Source organism: Triticum dicoccoides, chromosome 2A (assembly GCF_002162155.2).
Source record: "Triticum dicoccoides isolate Atlit2015 ecotype Zavitan chromosome 2A, WEW_v2.0, whole genome shotgun sequence".
Taxonomy (NCBI): domain Eukaryota; kingdom Viridiplantae; phylum Streptophyta; class Magnoliopsida; order Poales; family Poaceae; genus Triticum; species Triticum dicoccoides.
The window spans coordinates 746,991,250-747,001,675 of NC_041382.1; the positions used below are offsets into that span (position 1 = coordinate 746,991,250).

Below are 10,426 nucleotides of genomic sequence, written 5' to 3' on the forward strand. Positions count from 1 at the left end.
GGCCGTCGCCACGATGGAGCCGTCGTAGGAGCTGAAGACGATGTTCGTCGTCACATAGCAGAAGAGCAGGGGATCCACGTACTCGAACAAGGAGGATGAGTTGATTTGTGACTGTGAGGCGTGTTTGGCCACTAGTGTGGATCCGTTTCATGGATCGGAACAAAATGGCATGACATTTTCGCAAAGTATGCATGCCTGGTTTTATGAGCAAAAGTGTTATGATCCCTACCACACGAAAATGATCCATAATCATCAATAATACATCATTCAAAAGGACATCAACAAGTTTATGACACGTACGAATAAGTGCAGAACCGGTGGCCAAATGACGCGACACTCAGATAGCTCGTATGTTTTGTGACTTGTTGCTCTATTTGTTGGTCATTTCATTGATTCGCTAGATTGCATGCGGCTAGCTACTGCATCAGCCCACGCTCACGCGTGTATCCGATTTGATTAAAAACTGGGCCAGTAGTTCCACCCAAAATCTGAGGCCTCCTTTGGTTTGGAGGAATTTTGTAGGATTTTCATAGGATAGGATTTCTATAGGAAAAATTCCTTCAGAGCTCTTTGGTTTGTAGGAATGAAATCCTATTCCTATGGAGGAATTCTTCCTATCCTCCACATTTCATAGGAAAACAAACATTAGCCTAGACTCAATGGAAAAAATCCTATGATGTGAATCAAAGGGCATCTCTTTTTCTATTCCTATTTATAGGATTTGAGATGCATGTCATCTCATTTCCTATGACTTTCCTATTCCTATGATTTTCCAAACCTATGAACCAAAGGAGGCCTGAAGTCTTCTAGTGCAAGGTCAGGTGAATAATCCACAACTTGATGTATGCTTTTCCTTGCTATATACTGAGTCGTACAAAGCTCGAAGAGCATATTTGTGAGGCAGATCCCTAAATGCAGAGTTTAATGTGTCAACCGAAGTCCATAGAGAAAGACAGATTGTACACTTATGCTTCGTTACTTCCAATGTGGACGTGGACGTGCAGCGTACTTGTGCTGCATACCAGCAGGACAGCTTTCAAGCGGGCGCCGTAGCAGATTACGAGCATCGCTGTTGATCAATGAATTTGGCAGCTCATCTGTCAACATTCAAAAAAATGATTACGAGCATCTTGCGGATGGCGAAATTTGTGTACCGCATGGTCTATTAACTCACTTTCACTGTTGACTATCGTACAGTATATGTGTAGGCCGATGGAGACATTGCTGAAGTTGCGCATTCTGTGTTGAGCTAGCACAATCGTGACTGATGCGTGTGGGTGCAGCTGTCGTTTTAGTTGTACTAATGAGAACTGTAGTACGTGATAATGGGGACTGTATGCCAGAAGGGAAAAAAGAGCGCGAAGGACGTCACGAGATCATGGTGAAATAAAATCGTGCACATACTGATCTGATCTTTAGGTCGCACATGTCCTATCCTGGCATGCCCAAAGAGTCATTTAATCCAAAGCTCCCAACTACTTTCAACTGTTAGCTTTTTTTTTTTGTGAAGTAAAGAGAGTTTTATTCAAATGTCATAGTGTTACAGTCGAGAGGCCACAAATCCTCAATACAAGGTGGAACCGAACGCAGCCACACTGCTGTAGTCCGTTCGGAACGACTATACTTGGCCAAATGATCGGCAACTCTATTCTGAGACCGACAAATTTTCAGAGGTACAAACTCCCTATTACTCATCAACTCCTTAATTTCTAGAACCAAATGACCGTAGGCGGAGCGAGATAAAGCATCGCTTGAGAGACTCGCCAAGGCTTCATAGGAGTCCGACTGAACGACGACCGGAAGAACCGAGTGTTGGATGGCCAAGGCCATACCTTGCATGAGCTTCTTTTATTTGGAACTGTTAGCTTGAAGGTACAACAGGGATAGCTTCTCTTTTCATTTGAAACTCTTGACTTAGTTAGACTGTACTCTGTTAAGAGTTTTATGATCAGGACGCAGGTTCATTTTAAAGTATCCTGTAAAAAAAAGTTCATTTTAACAATAACATGTTTCTAAATACGTCAACATATTCTTACCGTAGGAACTTCTTTTAATACGAGATGCATATGTATTACAAAAATTTGTATGCTCCAAAAGAAGTTTGTTGCTTGTAAAAAAAGTTCATACATTCTGGAAATATGTTCATCCCATGTTAAAAAAAATGTGCATACATTCCAAAAAATGTTTGTGCCTTGTCAAAATGCAGTATATATTTTCCCGAATGGGAGTACAATATTTTAGAACTGTATGGACATTTGTATAGCCTTAAAAATATTTTGGTGTCAAGTATATCTTGAAGAAAACATACAAGAGAACATTTGGAAATTTGACTTGGGAATGTAAATACAGTGCATATTAAATTGGATTATTTTCTGAACAACTTATTTCCAAAATATTGATGCAAGTTAACATGGAGCTTTTCTTATTGTGATAATTGCTTTGATTGATCTAGAGATCATTATAAAAAATTTGGTGTACAGAATATTTTGTAGAAAACATTCGATTGTGATATTTTTCTTGGATTTTTTTTCTTTTTTTCTAAAGTACACTTTTTCGAGAAAAAATATACAGTTAGTGTTAAGAATATTTTGAAGGAAAATACAAGTGTACACTGGAAAAATTGATTTTCAAATATAAATGCAGTACATAATCAATTGGATTTGTTGTCCTAAACATTTTGTTTGGAAGAACATGATTGTTGTTGTAAAGAATATCTTGAACATAGCATTGAGCTTCCTCTGTAGTAGAACTTACTTTGATTGATCTAGAGTTATTTAAAAAAGATGCATGTAGGTGTAAAGAATATTTGAAAAAAAAATTCAGTCACTCTATCACTACAAATCATTAACATGTACTCTATGGCGAACCAACATGTGGTTGGATGATTAGAGGGACAGTTGTATCCCAAGCCCACCAGGATTCTAGTCCTGGTGCTCGCATTATTTCTGGATTTATTTCAGGATTTCCGGCGATGCGCTTTCAGTGGGAGGAGACGTTTCCGTCGATGACGAGGCGCCTATGGTGACTTCGTAAATTTCAAGATGACATGCCGGCTCAGTCTCTTGGAGGTGCTCATAGGGGTAGGGTGTGCATGTGTGCGTTCATAGGGGTGAGTGTATGCGCGTATGTATGAGTGCTTGTGTCTATACCGATGTTTTAAAAAAATTTAACATGTACTCTATAATAATAAAACATGATCCATCCTTATCATCTACCACTCTGACATGTTCATCTAATAGCTTAATGATACAACCCTCCCTCCCTCTGCTGGTAAAGTACTTGCGAGTCCTAACTTTAGCATTGATAAGATAGGGAAAAAAGATTTGTGACACACTGGAGTGGGGGCACACAAATTGTCAACCGCTAGTCTACGCTAAGATTTGGAAACTCGTTTATGCATATCATCTATTTTCCCGCATATAGCACTACCCAAATATGTTAATCTGAGCGTAAATGGAAAGCAACATACATGTTTCTATGGGACCAGTTTCGAGGGTACACATATTTCGATAAATTGTCTGTACAACAACTTTTGTAGTGAAACCGTACCATTGTGGAAAAATCATTCACTCTGTCTTCTTCTTCCTGGTTGTCTGTTCTTCTAGTGCATCTTCTCTCCCTAGAATTCTTGTGTTCGAGTAGCAATGGTGTATTGGAAAGGGACCAAAGTGATTCCATTCGCAGTGACTTTTAGAGACGTCAATGGTAGTAACAACAATAGCAGAGGTATATCCGAACCTTTTGTGGCTGAGGTTAGTTGTTCTTGTATGTTTGATCTGGATTGAAGATTCATGTTTGTACAACGGTTGCTTATGCTTGCTATGTGTTCAATCTTATTTTTGTCGTTTGTACTTCTACTGGCTTGTTTTCTTCCAGGTACTTGCATATTTGACATATTGAGTCTTTGTAGTAAAGAAAAAAAAAGTCAAATCTTAAGTTGCAAATAATAATGGAAGTACTTAGTTTAGGAATGTAAAATGTGTTTGTCCGAAAAACAAACTTACACAATTTCAACGACCATGTTAGTTACAGAAATAGATAATTAATTAGTACATTAGTGTTGAGTTAAGTTACAGTGCTTGTACTGGCTTGTTCTCTTCCAAGAAGTCGCATCTTGGAATTGTTAAATACTTGCACTGAGAAACTTTGGATGTCAAATGTTATAACGTTATAACGCAAATAATAATCGATGGTAAGTTTACGCATGTAAAATGTGTTATAAGTTAGGAAACGGAAACTTGGACAATTTTAATGAGGATGTTAGTTATAGACACAGACACTTAATCACAAATTAGTGTTAACTTAACTTATAGGGAACGAAACTTAAGCTGGTACTATTACATTATAGACTTGACTTCTGTGACTTAATGGATACACCATTTTTATAGATATGGTGTATAAGCTTTCAGAGACTTGCCCAGAACCTTTAGCTTGAGTGTAAGGGGAGGAAACCGGCTATTCGAACTAGCGGAAATGATTAATATGAGATTGTGAATTCAAATGTAGGCACTAGTTATGAAACTTATCCAGTTAAGTTAATTAGGGTGCCACATAGTAGTACATGAATGTCTTTGGCAAGTTAGTTGGATGACTTAACGAAAATAAATTTTTTATTTTGTTTATTGTTGTTACTTCAATCTATAATCGTAAGTTTTCTGATATAAACATGAAGCTGAAGAGCAGTATGTTGAATTAAACATTTTATTGTACTACATTTTGTATCATATTAGTTGTTAATATTTTATAGTATTATAATTTAATTTTTAAGGTTCAAGTATTGATAAACTTTGGTATCACTAGATACGTTCTTGCACAAGCCTCCTGTTACATTGATCTTTACACTGCAGAGTATTTTCTTGTTCCATCAAACTGCACAATCAGGCAAGCATCTATTGCAATCTGCAATATGTACAACGCCTCCATTATTTGTCGCTGGTTTCCAGGTTATCTGTGGGATCATCATTGAGAAAATTCTTGAACCAGCCAGCAGAGCGCTTGGGGTACCGTTTCAGACCATGGTTGTAGTCCACAAAGTGTAACCCAAACCGCACTGTGTACCCGCTCTCCCACTCGAAGTTGTCGAGCAGCGACCACACGAAATACCCCTTCACGTTTGCCCCGTCCCTACAGAAAATCAGTTGATGTAAGATTTCGAGACTTGTTGATAGAGTCGGATTGTAAAATTAAGCTGCTACCACCGACCTGATCGCACTCAGCAGGGCATCAAGGTGCCTACGGTGGTAGTCTATCCTGGCGTCATCCTTGAGGGCTTCATTTAGTGGTAGGCTCTTGTTGTTGGCTTCATCGAATCCTAAAATACACAAAGAGAAAAATAATAATTCAGATAAGTTTTGATCTCATTGTTCCTATCTAGCGGAGGAAAATGCACTTGCCATTTTCAGTGATGTAGATGGTTGGATTGTGGTACTTTTCCTTGAGAAAAAGTAGCAGATCATGGAGGCCTTGAGGGTAGACGTAGAGCCAAGGCGAAGCAGCCTACATGCAGGTCATTTAATCGACCCAAAAGAAGTTGGGAGAAAACTGAAGGAAGATTTATCTGTTTATGTGGATAAGTTGCAAGTTACCTGAGGACCTATGGGGACACCATTTCGAACACCTGAGATAATTGGGCAATGTTAGCATGCAATATTAACATATGTAATCAGTGGCAATGTCTCTATCATTCAATTAATATTTATTTATAAAAGGGAATAATTTCCTTGATATTATTAGGCTGGCAAATGAAGAACATAGACAGATTGATCGTTGATTTAGCATGATCGACTCACCCGTAAGATTAGCTTGAGCATCAGTAGAGTAGCTGTTCCTCAAGCAATTAGACGGAGGAATGCTATAAGCGTAGTTTGTACTATAGTAGTTGATTCCAATGAAGTCAAATGCACCCTTCACCAATTTAGACTGTTGTCTGGTGAACTGTGGCAGGCGGTTTCCGACCAGTACTTTCATGCTCTGGGGGTAGTCTCCTCTGCTGAGCGGGTCCAAAAACCTACAGTTTTTTTATTCCTAGAATAAGATCAATTTGCATTCTCTTCTAAACACATAGGACGAAATTATGCCAGCGTGAAAGCGTAAAGACTTTACCATCCAAGCATGAATTCTATAGCTCGTTTCGTCGCAACAATACTAGATTTTGTACCGGACAAGGGAGTAGCCCAATATGAGACCAAAGCTATTCCAATCTTGCCCTTTTGCATGCCCTGCATTTTGTTGATGTACACCATATCAATCACGTTCATGGACGAACTGCGGCTGCATGATATGATAAAGGGCTGGGTCGGTCACCTTATATTTCTGTTTATACAATCTCACGGCTTCTGCATGAGCGAGTATCTGATGGTGGCTAACAATGTATGGCTCCCTCCCTGAATCCCCAGTGCTACAGTTTGCCTCCTCCCAGGGAGAACACCGGCCAGGTGCAGCTACGCCCCCTGCATAACCTGAAACGCTGAAGGACCAGGGCTCGTTCAATGTGATCCAATGCTTCACCCGATCTCCAAATTCTCTGAAGCATACTTCAGCAAAGTCTTTATAGTCATTTCTGCACCAGTGTCAGTTGGTTATCTTTTATATCTAAATAGCTTAGACCCCACTAATATATTTCTCTCAACATGCAAGCATGCCACCTCATCACACAACATGCATGAAAAAGGCCCACTCCCACTAACCTATTTCTTTCAACATGCAAACATGCATGCCACAACATCATGCAACATGCATGGGAAAAGACTCACCTGAACATGCAAAAATACATGAGAATTTTCATTTCATTATGTTATTTATATTTAATAAATACTTTACAACTACACAATAATCAAAGACAAAAAATAATATGTATTATCACTTTTAGCTCTTATATTATTACTCAAAATATTCGATGAATCTCATGAAAAAATGTTGCAAAATATACTGCAACAATGTGCGGGCTATCATCTAGTTTTGAAAGTTAATGTATACATTTTTACACATGATACTACCTTCACCCGAAATGAAATAGTTTTACAAAGCGTGTAGCCACACTTTTTCAATCTTCAACCACTAATGTGTAAAACCTATAGAGTATTAAGGTACACTAGGAGAAATGCTTCCGTTTGACTTCTCATAAAAAATATACAATATATTTTGTAATCATTTTCCTTACTTATTCATAAGTTACCCTGATAGAGTTGCATTCTCATGTCTAAAACGTCAAGTGAGGGAGTTATGTTCTTAGAAAACAAATAGTGGTTGACTTACATGATATTAGGGCTAAGAAATCCTCCATATTTATCTTCCAATCCCTGTGGAGAGTCCCAGTGAAAAAGGGTCACAAATGGTTGCACCCCTGTAGATATAGAAAAGTTGTCAAATCTTAAGAATAGTCTAATGAAATAAAGAAAAGACCTGATGTTCCATGCAGTTTAATAGATTACATAATAAATCTAATTAAATATTGACGGTTCAGCATCATACCTTTGGACAACAGCTCATCTATCAAGTTGTTGTAGAACTTAATGCCTTCTCGGTTGACTCCACCTCTCAGAGTTCCATCTGTCATGCATTAAACATTAATTAAGATCAATTGAACATTCTATATCGACTAGGAAATGGGAAGATGATGCAAAATAGAGTATTCTACTTGGAACAAAAAAGAGAGTTGAGGTATCCAGTTTGAAAATATCATACCTGGAAGAATTCTCGTCCATGAGATGGAGAATCTGTATGCGTCCATTCCCATATCCTTCATGAGGCGCACATCTTCCTGTCTTTTTGGAAAATTAGGATCGGTATTCCCTTTGTTCGAAGATAATTGAATTTCTATGTTTGTCCTAAGTCAAACTTCACTAAGATTGACCAAATCTATACAAGGATACATCAACATCTACAACGCTAAATTTGCTTCATTAGATGCATTATGAAATAGATTTTCATATAATATATATTTCATATTGTAGATCCATGCTGATTTTCCTGTAGATTTTATCAAACTTTAAAAAGTTTTACTTAGGACAATCTATTATTTTTTAAGGGAGGGTGTACCTAGTTTCTTTTTGTAGGATTGGAACTAAAATTCAAAGATCTTGTCACCATGTGATCTTGATCAGCAACTTTGAGCATATAATTTTAAAAAAATCCTAAAGATCTAGTTGAAAAGCAAGACATATAAATTATCCCTACCTTGTAAAGATGGTAGGAGTCCACTGCCACATCCCCATTGCTCCTGTCGGTGATTTTTTCTGCAAAACATTACTTTCTCAGTAGAGCTTTATTAAAAAGGGCTATTCTGCTCATTTATATTCATTTTGTTGAAAGTAACAACCTCAATTCTAAATTTAAATTACTTTGTTGGCGATCACACCATTGGTGGATAGAATGGCCTAGTTGTCCATATAACTACAAATATTGGATAATAAAAAAAACAAATAGAAATATTGGCATTGAAAGTTCGTAAGATACTCGGACATACATCCCTTGAGATAATATTACCATAATGTTAGTCCTTTTGTTAATATTTACATTCTCCAACACAAAACTTTGACTCTATTTTTCTTACAATTGTGTTTGTAAAAAAATCTGGTACTATGCAAATATTTTCGCAAATAAATCTCATGTTTCTGTTTTTAACCTCACTGTACTAAACAACTAATAGTCAAAGTTGTATAAGTTTGATTTTAAGCTTTGTACGTGAGTAGTATATAGTATATCATTTTTTTTTGCGGGTAAGTATATAGTATATCATTACTACCATGTTTCTTATTCTAAGTTGCCTAATACTTTGTTAAACAAGAATTGATTTCCCAAGCGTTGGATTAGCTTTGAGGTGTGCGTGTGTGTGGTTAAACACTATGAATGCTTCATGCACTAAAATTTGCCTAAATAAAAAGGTGATTTCTTGACCTCTCAAAAAATCTTTGATAATGTTCTTATTAACAAGATTGTACAAACATTTTGCTAACAAAAAAAAGAGATAGATACACTGCGTTTAAAAGATGTATATACTGCACATGCCTGGGTGCTGGTGAGTGAAGTTGTCCCAGATGCTTGATCCCCTACCCCCCTCCATTGCACCACCCTCATACTGCAGCATGTGAATATCGACCATATTTGTAATAAGATGCTAGACCAAAAAGAATTCATAATGTAGATATAACTAATTTAGAGTGAAAAATGTCGTTAGTCCATGAATTCAAACTGATTTCACGCTTTAAGCCAACTACTTGAAAAGTGATCAGATTTAGGTCATAAACTCGTTTATTTGATCAAATAACACCAACACCGATTCGAGGCGGAAAAGACGGCCATATGGCTACCACATCAGCATTTCCTTTAATCGCTCAAGAGCGGACTAGTATTTACAAGAGGCTTTTTGTAAAACAGCAAAGTCTGATCCGATTACCAAATTGCTTTGATTCTGATGAAAATCTGAATTGATGGATTTTTTTAAATGCCATGCAGGCTTGCCCACCATTAGAAGATGAAGTTGTTTGTATATGAAATGCAGCGTACAGTTTAGTATATTACAACATTTCTTTTCATGAGTTGTTGGCCTAAAACATGCAATCAATTTGAGTCCGGTCGGTGAATGACTATCACGCAGCATCAGCTTATGCTACAGCATTCATACTTGTCAACAGATTTTGCTGAACTAAGAAAGGAAACCATAGATCAATGAAGGAAAAACGAGTAGAAACCTGGTAGGACGAGGAGGCCGTCCCAAAGATGAAGCCCTTGGGGAAGCTCCTCCGGCTTATGGGCTGCAGGCCATAGGCGCCGTCGTCGGCACTGGAAGCGACAACCAGAAGGAGAAGTGGGAGGAAAACCACCAGCAAAGCTCTTGCAGCCATATGGTGTGTGATAACACCGGTTATGTTTCAGCGTCAAAGGCTTACCTCGGCACCACCTATATAGGCATGTGTCTGTATGTATATGTTTTTTTTTAGAAAAGGAGGAATACCCCCGGCTTCTGCATCTGGATGATGCATATGGCCAATTTATTAATTATTAACACAAGACCTTATAAAGTCGTACAACAGTAAGACCAAAACGACCATCTTCGCAACCTCTGTCGCTACTCCTATCTAACTGATGAAGGGGCGCTGATGGTCTGGGCCTAATACCAAACAGACCTCGCAGCTAAACCTAACATCTAAGACCTGAGGTCCCACCCAGGACGCCTGCCGGGTACGGGCACCCACCAGTCTGGCGTGCTCCTCAACCAGGACGCCTGGCGGGTATGAGGCTGCCACAGCCACCTGCCACATATCCATCTTCAGAGTTGTACTGTTGCATCGGCCTTGCCCGGTCTCGCTGCCGCCGACGCCACCACGACGCCAGACAGCGTCGACCTCCTGCGCGTGTCCATCACCACACATCTGACGCCAAGCCTCCGCTGCTCCATGCCGCCAAGAGCCGCCGCCAAGAATATATA

At 38.6% G+C, this 10,426-nt stretch overlaps 1 protein-coding gene across 2 annotated transcripts; it reads right to left on the bottom strand.

Annotated features, from left to right (window-relative positions):
* Positions 1–4,774: 4,774 nt before the first annotated feature.
* Positions 4,775–9,850, bottom strand: LOC119352228 (beta-glucosidase 12-like). Of its 2 annotated transcripts, XM_037618931.1 has the most exons (13): positions 9,690–9,842; positions 9,007–9,076; positions 8,176–8,234; positions 7,684–7,759; positions 7,471–7,548; positions 7,255–7,342; positions 6,304–6,559; positions 6,103–6,218; positions 5,790–6,007; positions 5,586–5,617; positions 5,394–5,496; positions 5,203–5,311; positions 4,775–5,124 (listed from the first exon to the last, which is right to left on the bottom strand). In XM_037618931.1, exons 1-13 carry the CDS (start codon positions 9,840–9,842, stop codon positions 4,923–4,925), a joined length of 1,560 nt encoding a protein of 519 aa, XP_037474828.1. In that variant the 3' UTR covers positions 4,775–4,922. The 2 variants fall into 2 exon arrangements, with proteins under 2 accessions (XP_037474828.1, XP_037474827.1); XM_037618930.1 differs by lacking the exon at positions 9,007–9,076 and having other exon boundaries at positions 9,690–9,850.
* Positions 9,851–10,426: the final 576 nt, after the last annotated feature.